The sequence below is a fragment of the Sorex fumeus genome, unplaced genomic scaffold (genome assembly GCF_029834395.1).
Source record: "Sorex fumeus unplaced genomic scaffold, SorFum_2.1 ptg000013l, whole genome shotgun sequence".
In the NCBI taxonomy this organism is placed as follows: Eukaryota; Metazoa; Chordata; class Mammalia; order Eulipotyphla; family Soricidae; genus Sorex; species Sorex fumeus.
In genome coordinates, this window is record NW_026606070.1 from 33,170,021 (window position 1) to 33,195,348 (window position 25,328).

Sequence of the window (25,328 nt, forward strand, 5' to 3'; positions counted from 1 at the left end):
CATATCAAAAAATATGGAAATAGTCCATGTTGTTATGGTTGTGGTGAGAAAGGAACCCTCATCCACTCTTGGTGGAAATATCCTCTGGTTCAACCTCTATGAAAAGCAATATGGATATTTTTCAAAAAAATAGGAATAGAACTCCTGTAAGACCCAGCAATATTGCTTCTTGGCATCTATACCCAAAACACAAACCATTAGCTCTAAATGATATATGCACACATATGTTCATCACTCTACTTAGTACAATAGTAAATAGATAAAAACAACCCAGATGCTCAGTTACAGATCAAGAAGTGTGTGGTATGTATGGAGTCCTATGGAATACAATGGAATACTCTGCAGCACTAAAAATTATGCAATTTTCATCAATATGGATGGAATAAGAGGATATTATGCTGAATTAAGTCAGTCAGAATGAAAGGGATAGATATGGAAAGATCTCTCTCGTATGTGGGACCTAAAGATACATAGCAAGGTAGAAACAAAAATCCAAATGCAGAGGTAGACCAGTAGGACTAGAGATTAGTACACAGTGAAACGGCATGGCTTGAGGAATAGAAAGCCCTTTAGATCACTTCCTTATATTGCCTGATAGTAGAGGTGAAACATTACACTCTCACATAGGGTTACAATAACTGAGATCTCATGTCCCAGCTATGGGAATAGGAAGTCCTAGGGTCTGTGTCAAAGTGTTTTTGTGAAGATAAATGGCACAGGCCATGTTTAGTTCTCACAATCCATGGCACACTGACTTTGAGTAAATGCTAGATGTATAAGCATATAAACACTGAATTTCCCTCTTACAAACCCAGAAGGTCTTTCCTGGTTTTCCTTGTGTTTATCTTAGAAAAAGGGGCTCAAGTAATTGAATGTCTGTGGTATATGCAGACATCTTTGAGAACAGCAGAGAAGCTGGGAAGTTGTAAATTACTCTGAATATCCCACACTCTTTGAGGTGAGCTGATGGGAAGATGCCCAGGTGTGACGGATGAGAGTCAGTCTAAGCATCATGGCTTTGTTTCCTACCTCTGATTTCTGACCACTCTTGTACAGCTCAGGCAGTTGCATGAGAGTCTCTGCAGACACATCTTTCTCCAAAACACCATAGATGACAGGAGGCGCGGAGGTGAAAAGGAGGTTGAAGAAGATCAAAACCCAATAGTCGGTCATGGATGTTCCTGAAAACCCACAAAAGAACTGGTACCAGAAAAGGAGGTTCACATAGGCCTAGGGACACAAAGAGGAACATTTGCATCTTAGACACAGCAAAATGTGCTAGGATTATATATGCCATGCACTGCCCATTTGAACTGTGCGGCTTCAGCTTCTTTCTGTACAGAACACAGCTTATATTGCAGGGCTGAAGTGATAGTACAGTGGGTGGGGTGCTTGCCTTGCATCCACCTCAATCCCTAGGTCTCCATATGTTCCCCCAAGCCCTGCCAGGAGTGATCCCTGAGCAGAGTAAAGTGTGGTTCAAAAATAAACAAGGCAGAGGCTAGAGCGATCGTACAGCGGGTAGAGCATTTACCCAGCACGAGGCCGACCCAGCTTGGCTCTCCGGCATCCCATATGGTCCCCTGAGCACCGCCAGGAGTGACTCCTGAGTACAGAGCCAGGAGTAACCGCTGAGCATCGCTGGGTGTGACCCAAAAAAGCCAAAATAAATAAATAAACATGGCAGCTTTTTATTTTTTTCAGTTTTAGAATATGTTTTAGCAAATGAAAACTCTATAAATACACATAAACCTATTAACTACCACTTCCTATTGTTGATGAGCACTGTTTTAAGGGTTTTTATACAGAGGGGTTCACTAAAGATGTCTTTTTTTAAATTTATTTATAGAATCACCGTGAGAACAGTTACAAAGCTTTTAGGTTTAAGTCTCGGTCATACAATGATCAAATACCCATCCCTTTTTAGTGCATATTTTCCACCACCAAGAACCCCAATATACCCCCCATCCCACCCCTCCCCATGCCTGTAAGGCAGATGATTTCCACCTTTCTTTCTACTTTGATTACATTCATTATTTCGACAAAAGATGCACCATTATTATTTGGAATTTTACCCCAACAATCAGACCTGCTGGAAAGGCATCGTGAAATAATTTGTTTTCTATTGCTGATTATGAAGACCATCTGATTTTGGATTTCTGATAGTTTGCTAATTAAGTCTGGAGGGATTTCTGCCAAAAATCGCATAGTTCCGAGATTTGTTTGTGTGCCTTTGGGTCCATGGCTGTGCCGGATAGTCGTTCGGGGGGGGGGGGGGGGGGGCGCTAGTTGAGGTCTCTGTGGGGCGGCAAGGACATGCCAGTTCTGCCCCTATCCCATGAGGCCGCAATTGCCCTGTCACTGCTGGCTCATACCTGGCTGTCCAATAAGCTCTGAGGCAGTGGCCACCGTGCCACCAGGGTGGAAAAAGGCAGAAGAGACACACCCTTTCCCTCCCGGGAGGCCTACGGCACCATAGCTTAGTGCAAAGTCCATTCACATTTCTGACAAAAGCTGCTGGGTTCCGAATTAGGTCCATGTGCCTCTGGGGACATGGCCATGCCGGAGAGCCACTTGTGGGGGGCAACTCATGGTTTCGATGGGGTGAGAAGGACATGCCAGTTCTGCCCCCCTGCTCCCCATCCCATGAGGCTGCAATTGCCCCATCACTGCTGGCTCATACCTGGTGGTCCAATAAGCTCTGAGGCGGTGGCCACCAAGCTGTCGGGGGGTGAGGGGGAAAGGGGGAAGAGGCAGACATCCTTTCCCTCTTGGGGGGGGGCAGGGAGCACAGCACCGTAGCTTAATGCATAGTCCATTCACATTTCTGCCAAAAGCTGCTGGGTTCCAAATTAGGTACGTGTGCCTCTGGGGCCATGGTGGTGCTGGAGAGCCGCTCATGGGGGCCAACTCATGGTCTCTCCGGGGGCAAGAAGCCACTAAAGATATCTCACAGTGCCCGATATTACCTAGACCATCCTGGAGGTGCTCGGGGGACCCTTACACATTCAGCTGGCAATGCTCAGGGGATCATGCAGGACTGGGAATAGGTTGGCCTTAAGGTAGGCATGTGCCCTTAATTTGTATTATCTCCCAGTCCCATTTAACGAGTTTTAAAAGAATTCATTTGACCTATATAACAGCTGGAGAACTCTAAACTTCCCCCCATTTTACAGGAAGAAATCTGTGTCACAGTCTAATGAACATGCCCAGTTACTTGGCTAATATGTGGCAGACTCAGGATGTAAATGGAGACATTGGAGCTTGAGATAAGTGTTTCTCACTGAGGGGGCATACGGCTCCCTATGGTTCCCCAGAGTATTTCAAGGTGGGCACAGGTGAAAAGTCACTTAAATGGGGAAGAGGCATAGCATGAGACAAATGGGGGCCAACTAATAGGACAGAGGAGTCGCAGGAAGGAAGCTGAGTCAGAGGGGGAGAAACTGGTTTAGATAAACAAGACCCAGCCCAGTGCCTGCCATGTTAAACATGGCAGATGTTTAACATAGGGCACATTTTCTTGCTCTCTGGGTTCAGTTTCTCTCTGGCTGTGAAATGGGATGTGCCAGCAGGTGCACAACCATCCTAGTTTCCATGGGGAATATGAGTTTTCCCAGTTGTGGGTCCCTCTGCTCCCTAGTGATGGAATCATATTTGTAAACATCTCATTGTAGGGCAAGAGGTAACTCAGTCAACTGAACTCTTACTTTGCCTACATATGGCCTGGGTTAGAATCCTGGCACCACATGATCCCCAAGTGCAAAGAAAACAATTCCTGAGCACAGAGCTGAACGTAGACCCTGAGCTCTGCCAGGTAAGTTCCCACTGGCTGAATTTTAAAATAGAGCTAGAGAGATAGTAGAGGGTTAAGATGCTTTGCATGCATGTGCCCATCCAGGCTTGATTCCCAACACCACATTTGGTCATCTGAGCCCCACTAGGGGTGATCACTAAGTACAGCCAAGTGTGGCCACCCAAAAAACAAAACAAAAAAGTAAAACAAACAAAAACACAAAAACCCAACTAAACAAAAATATGCTGCCCTCCTTCTTTTCAAGAGCATGTAATATCTTTCTAATATTAGTATTTTTTTTTTTTTGGAGCGGGGAGGATCACATCTGGCAATGCACAGGGGTTACTCCTGGCTCCGCATTCAGGAATTACCCCTGGCGGTGCTCAGGGGACCAAATGGGATGCTGGGAATCAAACCCGGGTCGGCCACATACAAGGCAAACACACTACCTGCTGTGCTATCGCTCCAGCCCCATATTAGTATTTCTTAACACGAGTTTAATTTGGGATTAAATGAAGAAAGTATTCTGCATTACATTAGAATTAAAGATAGACAAATGCAATTTTTTTTTTTACAAAAAAAAGAAACTTAGAAGGAGGGCTTCTTTCCAAAGGTCATTGAGTATTACATCACGAAATTTTATTTCCCTCTTTTTTGACTTATTATTATTTTGCATTACAGAATCTCAGAGACAGAACTTAATATATGTCTGCTGACAGGACTGGTAGGTACAGCTCAGTGGGAGAGCTCATGCTTCTCATGTTTGATGCCCCCGAGTTTGATCCTTAAATCCCAGTCCTGGAATCTTAAATGCTAAGCCCCAGCTTTCCTTAAAATCCTGAACCCAGAGACATTATATCTTTCCGAATGTTTTTGAAAAGTCTCTAAGTTTTTATCAAACTTTTAAATGTGCTAATATCTATGAGTAAATTATGTAAGAGCTTCCAGAGCTGTGCTTCAGGAGATAGTGTTACACAATAAACACCCCAACCCCATCTTGGATGAAGTTGTTGGAAGAAAATTAAGTTAATGAGTTATTTCAATTATATGAAGGACGGCATGTCAAAAGAGTAGTGTATAAATTTATGTTTATATTTTAAGTCTGTAGGTAAACTAGCGTGCTACCTATAGTCTTTAAAAAAATTAAATGAGTCTAATATTCATGACTTAACTACATCAACACCCCATCTAAAAGGGAGAAAATTAAATGAATCAATCTTAGATTTACAAAAAAGGATGCTGGAATTTGCATGACATCCCAAAGATGAGAAGCCAGGACTTCTCATCAAATTCTGTCCTTTTAGGAATGACTTAATCACACTAACGTTCCTTGAACATCAAATAACTACCAGTTACAAATATATTTTCTGGTCTTACTACAAAATATTTTATCTTTGAGTGTTAGTCAGCTATAAGCTAAGGCCTTATAGTAGGCTTTCTTCTGTATCTGTGTCGTTAGTATACCATGAAGGACATCAATTGGAGGACCAGAGACATTTTTTTTGTCACGTCCTATAAAATAGAAGCAAAGCTTTTCATTTTCTCCTGACAGATAACATTAAAGATTTCATAATTCTGCTTGCCACAACCTTCTTGTGGAAGGTCAAAAATTGGATTTTAAATGAATCCGACAAGGCTTAATTGAATTTTAATGCATAGGGAATAGAAAATGCAAGCAGATGGACAAGCCCAGTAATTTGCTGTCAGCAGCTAACATAGTATATTCTCAGATTATTTCTGCAAATGTGGCAGAGGTGTTCCTGGCTGCTCCTAATATTCTAATAAGGGAAATAGCTTAGCCCTGTGCATCTCCTCTTTATCCCATACTCCTGGGGTGGAAGACGGAAGAGGAAAAGGAACTCATTCCATGGTTCTACATACCACATTTTTATAGAAAAAGTAGAGAATCATGTTGGAGAGTCGTGTGTAACACCAATGCCCATGGACAAGCAACAGTTTGCTGAGATGTTTAAACTGAGAAACAGCAAAGTCACTGGCCATCACCGCCTGCAGAGACAATGGAAAGTGTACACGTTAGAATAGCACAAGGTGGCCTGATCAGCAGCGCCTTAGAGTCAGGTGAGTCAAACTGATGTTCTCAACCTTACATGCAGCTCAAAAGCCAGAGAACAACAAGTAAAAATCCACATTCAAAAAACTGAAAAATCACCCATGAATATTGAAACTTAATGAACTGCCTTGAGTAGCCACCCAGCTTTTCTTCCATTTGATCAACTGTATGAAATGAGAACTCTTCAGGGCTGGAGATAGTATAGAGGTCAAGGCACTTGCTTTAAATAGAGCCAACGCAGGCTCAATCCCCAGCACCCACTATGGTCCCCCACACTTCCAGGAGTGAACCCCGAGTGCAGAGCCATGAGTAAGGCCTGAGGTGTTCCACCCCCACAACCATAAATAAGAATTCTTTTTGGTTAGCACTGATAATACAACTTCAACAACTATGTTCTCCTTAGCAAACAACTCCTCTAGCAAGAATGCTATGTGCTATAGAATGTATTGCTGTCTTCAACGGGGAAAATATGAAAAAGGATTACAGTCAGGATTTGATAAACTGGAGAATGGACCAAGTCAAAGGGTACGTGAATTCTTTATTACTTCTCAGGATGTCATGGTTTAAAATTCTTGGGGAAACCCCAAAATTCACATTCCACCCTTCCTTTTACTCACTTGCTTCATATACACAAAGCAGACGGGTTGAAAAGTTTTTACCAGAGTTTTATGTCTAAATTGCACTCCCTTCCACACACACATACACACAAACATATATTATATACACACTCACACAAATGAGACAATTTCTACCCCCTCATTCTCATTCTCTAAAACCTTCTTCCTTGCTCTTTAGCATCTTTAGGTCCTTTAACCAAATACTGAAGCTCGCATCAATGTCAAAATTAACAGCTATTTTGGGGTTAAAAATGTATATTCTCATCAGTTAGATAAGCTCAATTAAAAAATAAACTGCATAGCTAAAATAACTCAGGGAAATACCACAATGTTTATTTAGTAAATAATAACCAATGAATGCATAGATACATTGGATAACTAGTGGATAAGTAACCCATGAATAAATGGATACACTTTCTACACCCTAATCCTTAGCTAACCAGAGTCTCACTGGCCAGACAGGTCAGATTCATGGTACTTGGGCATATATGACATCCACTCACCTGCATGCCTTCTTGGCCTGAGATCCCTATTCCAATGTCTGCAACTTGGATCATGCTCACATCGTTGGCACCATCACCTTCCGGGCCAAGAGGACAGGAGAGCCACATACAAGGAAGAAAGAAAAGACATCAACTTTACAAATCAATAGTGACCACACAAGCACACCATCAATCCTCCCCTTCACCCCAGGTCTCCAAGTCACCTGGAAACTAATGAATACAGTGAAATGTGGAAGCTGCCAGCCATCAAGAAGACAATATTACAGAATCTCCTTCACTTTATGGCCCTTTCCTAGACCAACCTCCTCTTTTCTATTTCACTTACTCTACTTGGAGTTTTCAGGATACACCCTGGGCCCTCTAATTACTATATATGCTGTCTCTTCCTTTACCAACCTTCCCTCACCCTCCTTTGCTGATTTCAACTGTTCTTAATCTAAACTTGGTTGAAACTTCATCTGGAAAATGCTTTTCATGCTCCCTTAAAATCAGATGTCTCTTCCTAAAGTTCCATCACCACCCTGTATCTGTCTTATGTGTCACATGGTTTTTAGTTTTCTTGCTCTCTGCAATGTCCTCCCTGGGAACTTCTTAAGAGGAAGTATTCTATTCCTATTGGTAAAGAACATATATTGCTCTCGACTGCCCAACAATCATTCATGTGGTTGCTAGTAACAGTAGCCGGAATTTCCATTGGAACTCTAGGCCCATGTAATGTGTTTGAATAAACTCAACCTCCCCAGATTTATGATGGGCAAATAATCCATCTGGGTTATCTGGGTCTGGACAATTAACATACTCTATTCTTGACCTCAGTGATGTGAACATGAATCAACTGACTTATCCGAAACACCCGGGGCTCTAGTCTCAGGAACATCTGCATTCTGAGCCTTGAATAATTCTTTGATTTATATATTCATTCAATAAAATAGTTGAAGAAAATTCTGCCCAGATCCTGCTCTTCTGCGATTATCTCAGCGTGTAATCTCACACTGCTTCTCATCTCCATTTAAACTCTTTTATTGGTGGTGGTGGTGGTGGGGTAACGTCATCTAATATTATCAAGGCCTTAATGATCACCAGAATTATTATTCCAAAATTTACAATGCTAGCCAATTTTATATTGCTAGCCAATTTCTCTTTGCTAGACTTCAGACCTTATAATAAGCTGCCTACTTTATATCACTCCTTAGACATCTACAAATTTAACATGTGTGAGACCCAGTCCGTGAATCCATCTCAATAAATGGCAGCTTCATCTTTTCAGATCTGAAAGAAAAAAAAAACTGCGGCAACCCCCTTGACTCCATCCATCATATAACATATCCAATCCATCAGCACATGCCATCAGCTCTTTCTTCAAAACCTATCAGTGATCATATCACATCTCAGCACCCATCTGAGTTCCATCTGCCATCATCTCTGGCTTGCAATATTTCAGCAGCATCCCGATCGTGGGCTTGCAAACTGTCTAGCGATTTTCAACATTGCAGACATTGTGATCCTTTCCAATTTCAGGCACATCCTGTCCTTCCTCTGCTCAAAATCCTACAGTTGCCCCCAGCTCTTTAAGTAAAAGCCTCATTTTTATAATAGCCTTCAAAAACCTATGTGTTCTGGCCCCCAGCCATCTGGCTGTCCTTTCCTACCCCGCAGGAAACTCCTCTCTTTGCTCTGATCAGCACTGGCCTCAGACACAGCCAGTGTGGTGCCTGGCCTTCACTTTCATTGTCTGTGCCATCAGGAATGTTCTTTCTACAGATCACTCCTAGTTCCCTTATTCTTCCCTTCAAGTCTCTGCTCACACACAAACCGAGCAGTGAAACTCAGCAGTGGCCTTCCTGCCCTCTAGAGCCCTACATCCTTCTGCATCTGTTTTGATTTTCAATAGCCTCTGAAACGATCTCCTATCTTATATATTTAATGCTTTCTATGTTTCTTTTTTTTTCTTTTATTTTACTGTAAGTCCTCTCACTAGATGCAAACATATAAAGAAAAGGCACTTTGGGCCAGAGCAATAGAGTCTGCCTTGCACATGGCTGACCCAGGTTCAATCCCCAGCACCACATATGGTCCCCCAAGCCCTATCAGGAGTGATCCCTGGGTGAGCCTGGGTGAGAGCCAGGAGTAAGCCTTTAGTACTGCTGGGTGTGCCGAAAACCAAAAAAGAAAAAAGAAAAGAAAATGGCAAGGCATTTTGCTAGTATTTTACAGTCTCATATCTCATATGACTAAATAAATACCTGAGCCAAGAAAACACTCCATAAATAGTTGTAGAATGAATAAATGAATTCATGTCTGTAATACCTTTTATGAAGAACAGTTAGATTGCTCAGTTCTATAGTTGAATACATTATCTTACTTAAACCCAGATGTTTTGTGGAACTATGTCTGACACATAACTCCAAGAGTCCTGACCATTATGATTTTCATGTCTCATTCATACCATGGAAAAGAATATCACCTTCTGAGCAGGTGTGGCAATACTTGAAAGTGAGAGGGTCTAGGCAAGATGGAGAGAAAAAAGGGAGTTAAACAGGGGCCAGAAAGATAGTACAGTGGGTAGGGCTCTTGCCTTGTGTGAGAACAAACCAGGTTCGAGCCCTGGCACTGAATATGGTCCCTGGAGCACTGCCAGGAGTGATGCTCTGGGTAAACCCTGAGCTCTGCTGGGTATGGTCCCCAAATCAAACGACTTAAAAAGAAGAGAGAGAAGGGAATAAACAGAAGAGGAAAAGAAACAGGCAGATGGGAAAGAGAAGAGATGGACAGAAGCATCGGCCTCCAGCGGTGCCTGAGTCAGCAGCACCAATCAACTCAGGTCCCCTCCCCACTCACCAATGGCGAGAGTCATCACTCGGAGATGGTTGCGGACCAATTTGACCACCTCGCTTTTCTGCAGGGGTGTGGCTCGGCAGCAGACCACAGCCTGGCAGCAGGCCGTCAGCTCCAAGAACTGCTCCTGCAGACCTTCTTGCAGGGCAAACTCCAGGGTTTTCCCCGTGATGATGAGGCCAGCCCGAGGTTCTGCGTGCGGGAGGGTCGGGGATGGGGGCACTTTTGCACTTGATGAAGCTGGTTCTGCAGAGACTCGATTCTTCTCCCGAAGTTCCTGCAAGATTGTGCCCATCAGCATCTCGCAGGCATCCTTGAAATGAATGGCAAAGACAGTTAGCCCTGAAGATCTCTGCTGGGACAAGGAGGTGATTCATCACTGAAATTCTTAAAATTGCTGCATCAAGGCATCCTTAGGTAGTGAATAATGAGTTTCTTCCAAAGGCTTCATGGCTCTTCCAGAGACTTCTTTCTGTGTGTGGGGATTAGTTAAGGGAATGAGAACACCTCAGCCAATGCCTCCTACCCCCCCTGCCCACCCCAGTTAACAAATGGCTGCAGAATTTCTCTGTGTGCAATTTATTTTCTTCAAACAGTGAATCTCAAGGGTCCTTTGGTTTTATTCTGTGATTCACTAGCTACCTGATATTAGTCAAATTAAGTAACATCACTAAGTTTCAACTTTCTCACCTAAAGAATGTGAACATTATTCACACTATAATGATTGAATGATGAGGAATAATGAAATAATATAATGAGGAATAGATGAAATAATGCACACAATGTTTCAGCATAAGACATGGCATACACAGAGGCTGGAGCTGTAGGACAGCGGGTAGAACGTTTGCTTTGCATTCGGCCAACCAGGGTTAGATCCCCAGCACCCCATATGGTTCTGAGCACCACCAGGAGTGATTCCTGAGCAGAGAGCCAGGAATAATTCCTGAGCATCGCCAAGAGTGCCCCCCTAAACAAATAAATAAACTAAATATACCAGAACATAAAAAAAGAAAGACATGGCATATCACACAATTTAAAAGTCATTATTATTTAGTGGCTTATTTTGTGGGGATGGGTGTCCCATGCTGCTGTGCTCAGGGATTACTCCTGGCTCAGTGCTCATGAATCACTCCTGGTCTGTACTCAAGGGATCATTTGTGGTGTTGGATGACCAATAGGGACTGATGCATGCAAGTAACCTCTGAACCATCTTTGGGACTCCTTATCTACTTTTTAAGTCAATGCATTCATATACTTATTATTTAGTACTGATTGAGAAATAAATACATATTAGAAAATATTCTGAACACCAAGGATAAGTCAATAAACATAATATCTTTACCCTTATGGAGTGTATATCCTGGTTCTTAATGTTTCTTATTATCATTGGCCTGTGTAAATCTGTCTCTGCTCCTAACCTTATGAGTTAGAGAAAGGGATCAGTTTTTATTTAGTTTTAAAAGCTTTCATAAATGCCTAAAATAAAAACCAGAATTGAATGGATTCAAGTGAACTAATAAACTGACCTAAAAATATTGTGTCAAATGACTAGCACAGGGGATTGGGCGGGGGGTGGGGGGGGAGGTAGTACAGCAGATAAGACGTTTGATTTGCATGTGACCTTCCTGAGTTCTGGCATGGTCTCCATCATCCCACATGGTCCCCTGAGCCTGCCAGGAGTTATTCCTGAGTACAGAACCAGTAGTATCCCTTGAGCATCTCCATAGGTCTGTGACTCAGCAGTGCTCCCCAACCCCCACCCCAGATGACTAGCAAAGAAAGAACCAAACCAAAATTCGGTGCTTTTGTGTTTCTCCATTAAACCCGAAATGGTTTATTCATAAAAGATTGTCCACGTAACGTCTATCTCTTGACAGCACTACTCAGAGCCAATTACTCTTATTTCTAATACTGAGGTGGGGGGGGCGGTGCTAAAGCATTTGCTAATTTATAACGAAATATAAGAGGTAGGGAAGAAGTAGATATTGGATAGGTAGGTATGATTCAACAAATTTAGTAACTACATAAAATATAAGCAAGAACTTCAACTGTACAATGGAGCAACCTGGCATCCATTACTTTAGGGAAAGAAAATTAATGCCACACATCTGAACAGCTCCAAAAAAGGTATAGAACGATGAATCATACATGCTCATTAGAGATTCAAAATAAAATAGTAAAACATTATTATTTCTAAAAATCTTCCAGATACTGGTTGAATTAAAGTGCACATTTAGAAGACAATATGTCCTGCAGCCATTGAGAATAATGACAACTATTTACACGAGATGAGGTTTAAGACATCTGCTAAATGGAAAACTTATAGTATTGCAGCTATACAACAAGTACCCTTTTTGTAGCATTTATATAAGCATAGCGTACCAAACAGTCTCTCTGAACTAGAAATGAAAATTATACGTAGCTTAATAATTATAGAATTTTATTTATGTCTGTGTTAGATTTATAAATTAACTTTCTTTTCATTTATGTAGAAATAAAGGTAGATGCACACACAAATATAGTTCATCATGGTTTATGGGTTTCCTGTGGGTGATTTCTACTTGCTAAAATGTACAGAAATTCTACAGTAATGCCAGTGATACCTTTGCTTGCAGTTACAACAAACACTCTGAGTTCTGAGATGTGCAAGGATGTTCTGCCTTATGTTGGCCCTCCACTGGAAACAGTATCCTTCTCACTGTCTACTGTCACTTTTTTTACATTTATGTGCTCTGGTTAGCAATGTTCCCATTTACAGTGGCCTCTAAGCAGATGAACAAATGCTGCCTAGCATCCTTGGGTGCCAATTGGCTGTGATGTGTCTGACAGGGAAAACCCAAGTATCAGATGTGCTCTGTTTAGGTACAGTGAATGTACTGTTGGTTGGCCCATTAATACTAATGATTCAAGTATATTTCTTTCGTCATGTGTCTTTAAACAAAAACAAATATGACACAAGGTTATACATTGACTGAGGGTGTGAAGAGAAGCTCCCAGGAACCTAACTGTATTCCCCCTATGGAAAAATAGCCAAAATTCACTCATTTAGCGCTGGCAGCAACTTAGAATTTCATAATGAAACACATGAAAATCAACTACTTATCCATTGAAATAAAATAAAATATAAATCACAACAAGGTAATTAATGCCTGAAATTGAATACAGCTGAAGAGAAAAAAGAATAGCACTGTAGCACTGTCCTCTCGTTGTTCATCGATTTCCTTGAGCGGGCCCAGTAATGTCTCCATCATGAGACTTCTTGTTACTGTATTTGGCATATCAAATACGTCACAGGTAGCTTGCCAGGCTTTGCTGTGCGGGCGAGATACTCTCTGTAGCTTGCCGAACTCTCTGAGAGGGGTGGAGGAATGGAACTGGGATCTGCCAGGTCGACTGTGTGCAAGGTAAACGCCCTACCTGCTGTGCTATCGCTCCAGCCCGTTGAGATGTGTTCATTTGAACACAGATGAAGAGGAAAAAGAATACAAAAGAATTATCTATAATTAGCCTATACATAAAGATTACCGAGTATGGATGTAGGTTATGAAGCAGGCAACATAATACAGAAAATATACTGAAATAGGAGTCAAGAAATTTAAATTCTATTTCATGTTAAACAGAGAAATGTGTTAAGTACCTATATTAATGATCATCTAATTTGTAAGCTTTGGGAAAAAATTTGATGAAAATTTGTGAAAGGTATGGCGCAGCATTAGATATGACTAGATGTTCTATTGGCTGCCTGGAAACCCACTTAGACTATTACATAAGTAATTCCTTGACTAAATGACAAATTGTGCTTCAGGATCTTCAATTCCTTTTCTTAATGCTTAGCATTAACTCCTGAGAGGTGGCAAGTGGGAAGAAGAGAAAGGAAATAACTGTGACCGAGTCTGTAATGTGTGCCCAGAATTTTGCATGCATGAATTTGAATCATCATAAAACTAAATTATGTGCATTTTTATCTGGAGAATTCACATAGTGAATAGCTATTAATGGTTTTCTCCTTTTTTTTTTCCAAGTGAAATAAAATCGGCACAAAGTGGTAAATTTTTCAGGGATCTTTTTAATTGGCCATAGAGAGGTTTGCATTGGGGAGTGGGAAAGTAATCAAGAACTTCCCATTCATCCATAGAGCAGTTAATTTTATTTTACTTAGATGCTCAGAACACCCTTCAGGGGATACTCGGTAAGTACAACTTGAAGGAGCAATTTTAAATGTCTTTAATCACGTACCATATATGTGCCAACAACTTCACAAGTCTAATGATGTTAATATTCACAAATAAAATTTGTTTATTTCATTTCAATTTTATTTATTTTATTCAAAAATGTTCAAAATTATTTAAAATTTATTAAAATTAATTTAAAATTTATTTTTCACAAATAAAAATTTTAATTCACAAATAAAATGTTACTATTCACAAATAAAAATCAAAACTAAATTCAAGAAGGAAGGTTTACTCTTTACGGAACCCCCTTCCACTGCCAAGAACTATATTCAACGATTAATATCTTCTTGTTTAACACCCCCCAAATCCTAAAAATAAACATGACTTTCACATTTTAGCTAGGGAATAGACACCAAAAGATGACTGATTCCTGGGGCCTGAGCCATAGTACAGCAGATGAAGTGTTTGTTTTGCATATGGTAGACCCGGGTTCAACCCCTGGTGTCCCATGCGGTCCCCAAGCCCTGCCAGAAGTGATCTCTGAGCGCAGAGCCTGAGCAATGCTGGGTATAACCCAAAAGGTAAAGGTAAAGGTAAAGGCCCTCCCGTTGATCGTCGATTTGCTTGAGCGGGCCCAGTAACGTCTCCATTGGAGACTTTGTTGTTACTGTGTCTGGCATATCGAATACTCTCGGTAGCTTGCCGGGCTCTCCGAGAGGGGCGGAGGAATCGAACTTGGGTCGGCCATGTTGGCCACGTGTAAGGCAAACGCCCTACCCGCTGTACTATCGCTCCAGCCCAAAAACAAACCAAAAAAGAGACTAACTCCCAGGGGCCACCTGCTTACTGGCAGGCTAGCTCCTGCAGTCAGGTCTCACCTGTCTTAGGTCACCACCTAGAGTGACTCAATGACTAAGCGTTTGTCTTGCACTCAGCCCTCAGTGCAGGGAACTGAGAGTTCTATGGGTTCCCGCAAGCTGCTAAGGAGAACCCATTCTGCTGCTGTTTAAGAAACACTCCCTTTCTTCAAAAAGTATGATCCAGTTGGGACCCAGTTGATTAAAAGCTGACCATAAACGCAAAGGCCCGGCACTCGATCCAAATGTGAATCTCCAGGGCATTTTTGAGCTATAAGTTCGATGAATGTTGGAAGGCAAAAACCTCCAATTCTGAGCACAAAGGCTGACAAGGACTAAGATGTCACTGTTGAATAAATTCCTTGCTTCTAGACACAAGTCAGGACAGAGAGCTCGAGGAGACCCGAGGCTCACCCTCAGGCAGCAACAATGGAAGGACAAACTTCCAAATTCTCTTGACAGGCTTTACTTCCCCTGAGATAAGACCTAGACACTGAGCAGAATATTTATCAACAGGTCACCGATGGAGGGCGGAAACGGGTGTAGGCGATATTTCTAACAATGCCTTGGCACACTTTGACATCAGGCCTGCACCCCAGAACAGCCACCTCACAGCCCCCTAACATTCAAGTGTATAAACATGGATAAAACGCAAGGCTTGGGCTCACCCTGGCCCCGTGCTCAGAAGGGAGGGCCCTCAGATCCTTCTTTGCATTCCTTTTCCTTCATAAACTTTTCTTATGCTTGGAATGGGCTGGAATGGGTAGAGCGTTTGCCTTGCATGCAGCCAACCTGGGTTCGATTTCTCCGCCCCTCTCGGAGAGCCCAGCAAGCTACCGAGAATATCTCGCCCGCACGGCAAAGCCTGGCAAGCTCCCCATGACTATTCAATATGCCAAAAACAGTAACAACAAGTCTCATAATGGAGACGTTACTGGTGCCCGCTCGAGCAAATAGATGAACAACGGGAGGACAGTGCTACAGTGCTATGCCTGGAATCCTAAAAAATCACTCACCCACTAGACATGCCAGAAAAGTTGCTATTATTGGATGAATGTCGGTGATTATGTCTGATTATGTCTGAGGCAGGAGGGAGGAAGAATTTCTAAGCTAACAAAATGCACAAATCTTGGCCTGTATCACAAAATAGGAAGATTCTGGGGGAAATTTGAAAAAAGGTTAGCTGATCAGAAGGTCTGTCTTAGAGATTAGTGTGTGTATGGAGTTATACGGTCTAGGAAAAGAGAAAGAAAACAGATGAACTCAAATCTATTCAGTTTCTCCTTTACAACAAATCTTCCTTTTCCTTTCCTCAACGGTTCACACTTTTGTTATCTCCGACGTAGAAATTCAGAATGGCCACTAGAGGGCACGATTGCCCTGCAAGTCTATTTTTAGAATTCCCAGTAAACATTAATTTATTCACCTGACTGATAAAAATTAGCACTTACCTCAGCTTGAAATGAAAATAGATTCTTGTCGCAAAAATTATGCATTTTGGCATGATTAAATGAATTTTTAAAAATCGGTGGTAATCATGTAGGAGGGAAGGCAGCACAAAATAACAATAAAGCTTTCCGTTAATGCCTTTATTCAGCAAGGATTTCTCTCAATCATTATGAGTGTTTTTTTTTTAAACCAAGCCTTTTGTAAACGTGTGGTGCCCTCCCTCCAACACAGCAAAATTGCTGGATAGAAGAAACAATGATCAAGGAGTTAACGTCATCAATTTCCCTTTCGTCCTTACATTCATCAGATCAAAACTGCTCCCCTGGCTTTGAAAAAAAAAACTGGCTTCGTCTCATGATACATACTTTGCTTTGGGTATTGAGGACAAAGAGCTTGTCATCTGGCTCCAGCAGTTTGCAGGCATAAGCGATGTTGACAGCCGTCTCCTGTTTGTCCCCTGTCAGCATCCAGATCTTGATGCCGGCCCTGTGCAGGGCTTCTATGGACTCTGGGACGCCCTCCTGAAGACGGTCTTCAATGCCTGTAGCACCTAAAAGTGCAGTAGGGTTGGTCAAGAGTCAGTTGATGCTAGGACCAGGGCTGCAGCTGCTGGTTCTACTTTTTTTTTTGGCCACATCCAGTGATGCTCAGGGGTAATTCCTGACTGTGCTCAGAAATCCCTTCTGGTTCTGGCATTGCTCCGGGGACCATATGAGATGCTGGGGATGGAGTCCAAGTTGGCCATGGGAAAGGCAAGCGCCCTGACTCCCTATACTATATCACACCAGTCCCCTGGACCAACGCTTCTTAAAGTTGTTCTACTTGCAAGCCCTTTTTTTTCTGAGAAATGCAACACAACCCCGGAAACACCTCAGCATCATGACATGGTAGATTTTGAATTAACTTTTTTTCACTGCATCTACAGGGTTTAAATTTTTTTTACACTGGGGTCACACTCTGCTATGCTCATGGCTTACTCCTGGCTATGTGCTCAGGGATCACTCCTGGCAGTGCTCAGGGGGCCACATGCAAGATAAGCCCTTTAACCCCTGTGCTATCTCTCTGGTCCCAGAAATCTTTAACTGTCGCTGATGTTTTCAAGATTTCCACAGACAGTTATGTTAGTCATGAAGCACATAGAAAAGAACTAGTTTTTAAATGAAGTTTAAGCACCAGCCCAAACCTGAACATCACAGACTGTTCCAGTCACTTCTAAGAATCATAATGAGATATGAAGACCAAAGTCATAAACAAAATAATATTTGAAGAGGCATGTCTTACAAATTAATGAGATTTTTCTTACTTTTTATTCGTTTAGCTAATTTTCTTATGTGTATAAATGTGAAAGGGTTTGGTTCAATTACTTATGTAACCTTGCCCTGTAATATAGGTATGATATTCCCAAGGGTTACAGGTGATATTTTAAAGCATGCTCTTGTCCAAAAAGATACAGGATCTATTTTCAGTGTTCCTTCCTAATATAAATTTATAAATTCCTTTTGCTGGAATTATTGGGCCAGCTATGTTTTAGGATTCAAAAGAGTTTCAGATTTTAAACATAAATGTCATGTGCTGAAATGAAAATATTAAACTTGTCATGGCAAGAATTATAAAGGTTCACACTAATTAGAATAATACGGATGAAAACAGCCTTAGCCAAGAATTATTGATTTTTCTCCTAAATAAGTTCAGACACTTAAGCTGACATAGAATTGGGCATGAGATGGAGTGTCCCAAGCACTATCCAAAAAGTCTCCAGGGGTCACTCCCCATGTTACTCAGTCAATACGGGTCAATGTGCAGGGCCCATTGGTGCTATGGGAGCCTGTGGTGCTAGGGACCACCAGGGATATTCTGGTGGCATGCTCTGGGCCCACCCAGCAGCATTTGGGGGTTTCCAGACCTGGTGATGCTCAGAGTGGTTATGTGGTGCCAGTGATCCAATTAGGGACTATGCACTCCCTAATATCTGCTCTATCTTCAGCAGATATTGAATATTGGTTTTAAGATTATGTCATTCAGAACCCATTACTGCTCACTGTGATGGAGATATCACTTGGGAGTTGGGATCAACACTTGGATAAGCTAGATGCTACATTAGAGCATGATGTGACCCTGAATCAGAAATGGAGCACAGAGAGGTTGGGTTCCTGATCTGGGAATACTTCCAGGAGACTCGAGACTTCGAGACGCTAAGGCATCAGTACTCAACCTTGATTGTTTTTTGGGATTACTGAGGGAGCTTTGAAAAAATGCAAATGCCCACGCCACATATTAAATCAGCTGAATCAGAATCTGAAAAATAAAATAAAAGTGGCAGAATTTTTTTTTCCAAAAACACTTCAGATGATTTCAAGATGCAGCTCAACCTAAGGCAAAAAAAGGTGTTTGTGGTACAATGTTCCATTAAAATCATGTCACCAAAGAAGATAAAATAAATTTCATTTGCTCCTTTTATAGGTGCATAACATGGGCATTACACTCAGGGAAACCTCAATTTCTCCCTGGATCTGCCAGTTCTGAGCACAGGACTTGGAACAAACCACTCTGGACCTTATGGTTCCCTAAAAAAGATGAAGTTCTGCTTGTGCAGACTTAAAAGATGGAGCATTAACTATCTTACACCTGGCAAAAAAACAAAAAACAAAAAAAGTTAGCTTTCTTCTTTTCAACTAGGATATTTACTTGGCACCACATATTAAGTGTTGAGTTTTTAACATGATCTATCACGGATGACCATTCTGATCCTTGCTCCCCCTTCCCACCCCCTCTCCCCACAAATTAAGCCTAATTAACGTCAGAAGAAAACAGAATTGAAAGGACTGAAATTTGGGTAGGGATCAGATTGAGTGGCAGAGCTACATGTTTATTAGATCAAAACAGGAACAAGAAGGCACTGGTGAAAACTTGCCTTCAAGATACCCATCAATGATGTTTCTCCATCATTTTCCAGATCATATCACCGAATCTACCTACCAAGTAATGTCAGTTTGCTCTCCAACCTCTTGGCAGATTCAAGTAGTAGTTCTTCCCTGTTGTCAATGCTGGTTTCAGCTAAGAAATGATTCCTCAGCCACTCTGCATAGTCATTGTCGCTCATGACCTGGGGTTGGGGAGATTAGGGAGGAAGGGAGAGCTATGAGGAAGGACAAAACAAGGTCATGTCAAGACAAACCCTGATACAATATTAAGGCATGAATCTTTTCTGTTTTCCTTTTTGGAGCTCGCTTATACCAGGCCCTATTCTCATGGACCCTTGTGTGGTCATGTACGAACCAAGTAGTTCAGTAGTTCTTGGAAACTCCAGGCACTATCTATGATGAACGTGAGTTAATTTATTCAATTAAGCCATCAGTATGCAGTGGGGAGAGGCTATGATTAAATCCAGAGTGACTCTGACAATGCTACTGAAAGAGCCCTGTCTACACAAAGCTGACACCTAAGGATAAGCAGATACATGGGACAGACAGATTGCTCCATAGCTGGAAGCCTGCCTCATGAGCAAAGGGGAGAAGGCAGCTGAAATCGAGAAAGGATCACTAAGAAAAAGATGGCTGGAGGAATCGGTCGCTATGGGAGATGTGCGCAGAAAATAGATAAAGGACCAAACATGATAACCTATCAGGGTCTGTATTGCAAACCATAATGCCCAAAAGTAGAGAGAGATTATGGGAAATCATGTCTGCCATGGAGGCAGAGGGAGGGTGGGAAATGGGGGGTATACCGGAATATTGGTGGTGAGGAGTGTGCACTGGTAGAGGGACTGGTGTTTGATCATTGTTTGATTGTAATCCAAACAAGAAAGCTTGTTAACTATCTCATGTTGATCCAATAAAATTAAAGAAAGAAAGAAAGAAAGAAAGAAAGAAAGAAAGGAAGGAAGGAAGGAAGGAAGGAAGGAAGGAAGGAAGAAAGAAAGAAAGAAAGGAAGAAAGAAAGAAGTCCTGTCAGGGTCCGTTACTTTGAGGTACAATGTAGATAGATACTAGCAGCATTTCTCTTTTGAGCTGACACACTTTTTTTTCTTTTGCAGTGCTAGAAATTGAATCCAGGGCTTCAAATACTTTATAGCTGAATCACAATGCTGGCCCAGTACTGACTGGTTTATGGTATTAGCTATTTTAAAAAGACAGAGATGGGCCCTGTGGGTAAAGTAAGAAACCAATGCCTCAGACAAAATTTTAGTGAAATTCCTGGAGAGGAAACCAAGCTGTTGAATCTTCACTGAGAAGGTGATTGACAAAGTGCCTAACGGGCTACTATAGACAACCATTTGTCTTAAAGTAGCGCCCAAGAATTGAAATTTGGAAAATAAGTAAGGGATCCTGGGCATAAATTCAGGTTGTTCCAGGAACTAGGAATGACTTGGAAATCACTGAAGAATCATTACCAACACACAGGCGCTTAAATCTTGATGCATCACTTAAATCTCGATGTATCAAGTGGGAGATACCGCCACCTTGTGGGGAGGACTGGAACAATCCATTCAGCCTTGGGTGTCAGTCCTTGGGGGCCCCTTCCTGTTTGTTCACTTAAGAAAGTAGATTTCAGGGATGGACGCACTGAGTTATCTATTTGTTTATCTATTCATTTATTTATTTTCTTGAAAAAAGAGCTGAAAAAAGAGATTCCCAAATTACATTTGGGAATCTGTGATCTACTACAGTACATCCCTATCTTCTCTACTCGAGTCAAAAATGAAAGGTGGGCACAGATATTAATTTCTTTTTTCTTAATCTCTGTGAAATTACAGTTATTCAAGACTGGGTGTCGGGCATACAGTATTTTAACACTAATACCTTCATCAGCGTCCACTTCCCTACACCAATTCCCCTTGGGCCCCATTTGCCCCCCAACCAATAGTCTGCCTCTAGGAAGGGTGAAATATATATATGCATATATACATATATGTATATAGATATATACATGTATATATAATATGATTTCATATATTTATATATTTTTATATATTGTTTTAATATAATATATGTTTTGAGGGGCAAGTGTTCAACTGGCAGGAGAAGGTAGTGCTGAAAGGTGATAAAATTTTATGTATGAAACCCTATCAGCAATAGTACTGTAAGTCATAATGCAGGCATTAAGTTAGAAGCAATGACTTCTAAAACAAAAATTAACCAGGTCGCAGAGCCAGGGAACCAGAGGAAGCGAGGGGCGCGGAAACAGGAGGGCAAGGAGAGGAGCTTCCTGCTTCCACTCCAATCTTTTCCCTATTTTGGGATGCCAGCTCTTTATTGCCGGTGTTACAGTGTCTCGCAAAGTCTCTGTTATGTTTTTCTATTTTTTCTAAGCTAATGCCTTCTTCTCCTCCAAAGCACATCCCTGAACTAGTCCTAGGGTTCTCTTTACCCTAAGCAGACCTCCTGCCCTTCTCTTGCCTATCTTAGTCTGATAATTGAGACTGCATTGAAGGAAGAAACATAGGTTCCCTGTAGACCATCGGGTTGTGGTTGTAGCCATTACTGGAGCACTGGGGGTTGGGGGCCGGAGTGATAATACAGTGGGTAGAGTGCCAGTCTTGATGCAGCAGATCAGAGTTAAACCCCAGCATCCCACATGATCCTTTGAGCAGGGCAAGAGTGATCCAGGAGCAGTGTTGGTTATGGTCCAAAAAGCAAAACAAAACAAAATGAACAAACAAAAAAAGGGGGGGAATGAAGGGAGAAGTATAAGAGGCACAGGAAACCCACACAGCTTCACAGCAGTTAAGCAGGGTGACTTGACAATGCTGGAGCCCAAGCCATTGGATAAATGGCACAAAAACACTAACAGACCTCGTCTCTGGTTCTCCTATTTGTCCCCTGTCCCAGGAAAGGGGGACATCCCTCAAATCATTTCTTAGAGCTCTGTCTTCACTTTTATTATTTAATTATTAATTATTTAATTCTATTTTTGAAAAGATGCCCTATGTCCCAGAACTATTCTGAACTGACATTAATGAACGCTGAGATATTTTGCAAATTGACCTGAAGAAGATTTATGAGCATGTAAGAGAAAAAGTATCAAGAACTTATAGGGGAAAAAGTAAAGCTAGCCTCTGACCTCATTCTTTCCAAAACATCTTTATAAAGTGCTCAGGAAAAGAAAGTAAGATCCAGGGATTTTTTTTTTAAAAAAAATGGAATCACTGTGAAATATACAGTTACAAGATTACTCATGATTGGGGTTCAGTCATACAGTCATACCCATCCCTTCCCCAGTGGACATTTCTCACCACCAATGTCCCCAGTTTGCCTCCTGCTCAGCAGTTATTTACCTACAAAGGCACTTGTAGATATATGACTAGATGCCAATTTAGAGAAGAGTACCCTTAAGTATCTTTCTGCCAAAATAAACTCTTCCAACCACAAAATATGGCCTCAAGGAATAATGGAAAGGAAGAGTGTGGCTCAGGGGCTTTCCTGGATGATTGCATTAGGATTTGATACATGCGAATTTCCATTAAATGATGGTTAAACAAAGAATGTGGGCAGGAAGAGGCTTACCTTCTTTGCTATACATAAAGTGCGTAGGCCTTGTTTGGCGTAGTCATCTAAGTGTTTCTGGGTTTTCTCCCTTATTATCATCTGTTGTTTTTCCAGATTTGCTCCATCTGAAATAATTAACAAAACACAAGCACTTCCACTCATTGGCCCTATTTATAGACATATTTTTAAAAACAATAATGGCCTAATCCACAAAACAAAAGACCTTGCGGTTCTGAATCCCAAATGAGCCTTTACAAAAGGAAGTCCTCAGAATAAATCTTCCCCTTGTTCTCTGGGGAAAGGAACAAGAACTTAATGCAAATACAGTTCAAGTACCATTAATAAAAACAGGTATTTTAGCTGTCAATCATGGTGTGAGCCAGGCCAAAGGCTCCAAAAACACTGCATATACTATAACATTAAATGTCCAAAGAACCCATAATGGAGGCTCTATAATCTTCGGGTATTAAAGACTTAGGAAATGTATAGTTAGGTAATATTGTCATGGTAAAACTAATAACAGAGATCTGGTTTGAACTCAGTTCCCAAACTTAAATATTTTCTCGCTAAATTGTAAGCAGCTTGCCTTACTTTGCCAAACGTGATGGACTCCCGAAGTACAGACGTGTCCCTTCTATGAAACCAAGCAGAGGGACCTTGGCTCCAAGACCTAATAGAGAAATCAATACCCACCTGGACTGGCGACGGAGAGAAGTTCCATGATGACAGAGTCCGCCCCCTTGGTATAAACCACAACTTGGTTGGAGAGGGGGTGTCGGACCACAACGGACATTCTTTTTCTCACTGAGTCGAAGGGCAAGATGTGGAGGAGTTGAAATGTTAATGGTCCCAGAGCAGCGAAGTCCACCGTGACCTGCTCTGGTGTCCGGGACCTTAAAGAGCACTGGTACGCCCTGGCGGCATAGACCAGGGCTGCCTCGTCTGGGCTCTCAGCCTCGTAGCATAGACCAGAGGCCCAGGGCTGCTCTGGAAGGGACTCCCCCTGGGGAGAAGTGACGCCTGCATCACTGTCTTGATTCTCTGCCTCTGCAGGACAGCATGCTGAGTCCTCGGGGGTCTCACTCTTCTGGGGGGCTTCTTCCAGGGGAGAAGCCAGCTTCACCCGACTGAAGAAGGACAGTCTGCTCACAAAGGGGTTTGGGATCCCAAAGGAAGGCTCTTTGCCACAGACAAGAGACGGTGAACTTGACCTTCGGGCAGACAATCTCTGGAAAAGGTTTTTAATCTCTTCCAAAGACTTAATGGGCATTCCGCCCAGTGAGGAGAGGCCAACCTAGAAAAGAACATTTAGAAAGCGCTCCATCATACTGTCAAAAAGGAGTTGGTAATGTTAAAGTCAAACTGGGAGAAGAGTAGGCACAATATCGCTTTCCTATGACCCAGTAATTCCAGTTCTTTGGCATCCATCCCAAGGGCACCAAAATTCTATTCAGAAAAGACATTTGCAGCAACGTGTTCACTGCAACTATAATCACAACAGTTAAAATCTGGAAACAATCCAAGCGTTCAAGAGCAGAAGACTAGAGAAAGAATCGATGGCACATAGACATCAAGAAGTACTATTCAGTGTGAAGAAAAGATAAAAGGATGTATGTTACCGCCAAGGCTGGAGTGATAGCACAGTGGGTAGGGTGTTTGCCTTGCACGCAGCTGACCAGGGTCCGATTCCTCCGTCCCTCTTGGAGAGCCCGGCAAGCTATCAAGAGTATCCCACCCCCATAGCAGAGGCTGGCAAGCTCCCCGGGGCATATTCATATGCCAAAAACAGTAACAAGTCTCACAATGGAGATGTTACTGGTGCCTGCTCGAGCAAACTGATGAACAACCAGAAGACAGTGCTATGACAGTGCTACTATGTTGCTGCCAGGTGAATGGATCTAGAGACCATCATGCCCAGTGAAGTTAGGAGAGGGACAGATAGAGAATGATCTCTCTAAGTGGAATATAAAGAGACAGAGAAAGGGAATAACAATACCCAAAGGCAATAGAACCTGACAACTAGTCTAGAGAACTCGACTTGGGGGCTAGGGAGTAGGATGGAGGAAGGTCACTGGGATCATGGGGGTGGGGGTGGGGGGAAAATGGACAGTCTGCTAGAAGTATGTATCCATGAAACTCAACCAGTAACTGTGTTGTAAACCATGGTGCTTACATGCTGGGAGGGAAAAGCAGCTCAGGTAGAGAAGGGAACACCAAGTAAAGGGTCTTTGAAGGATCTGCTCGGGATCGGAGGTACGTGCTGAAAATAGATTATAGACCGAACACAATGGCCACTCAATGCCTCTATTGCAAACCACAACACCCTAAAGAAAAGAGAGGGCAAAAGGGAATGCCCTGCCACAGAGGCAGTGGGGGGGGGCGAGGATGAGGTGGAGGGGGTGAGAGGGATACTGGGATCATTGGTGGTGGAGAATGGGGACTGGTGGAGAGATGGGTACTCGATCATTGTATAACTGAAATCCAAGCATGAAAATTTCTAAGTCTACAGCTGTACTTCATGGTGTTTCACTAATAAAAATTTAAAA

At 42.1% G+C, this 25,328-nt stretch overlaps 1 protein-coding gene across 1 annotated transcript in view; it reads right to left on the reverse strand.

Annotated features, from left to right (window-relative positions):
• ATP10D (ATPase phospholipid transporting 10D (putative)) overlaps positions 1-25,328 on the reverse strand; it is a 110,298-nt gene that overhangs the window by 14,639 nt on the left and 70,331 nt on the right. The window contains exons 12-19 of the mRNA XM_056111437.1: positions 23,476-24,076; positions 22,801-22,907; positions 19,274-19,400; positions 16,663-16,847; positions 9,823-10,132; positions 6,985-7,061; positions 5,675-5,800; positions 1,030-1,230 (exon numbers count right to left, since the gene is read on the reverse strand). Of these exons, the coding sequence (XP_055967412.1) occupies positions 1,030-1,230; positions 5,675-5,800; positions 6,985-7,061; positions 9,823-10,132; positions 16,663-16,847; positions 19,274-19,400; positions 22,801-22,907; positions 23,476-24,076 (1,734 nt within the window). The remainder of the gene's footprint in view (positions 1-1,029; positions 1,231-5,674; positions 5,801-6,984; positions 7,062-9,822; positions 10,133-16,662; positions 16,848-19,273; positions 19,401-22,800; positions 22,908-23,475; positions 24,077-25,328) is intronic.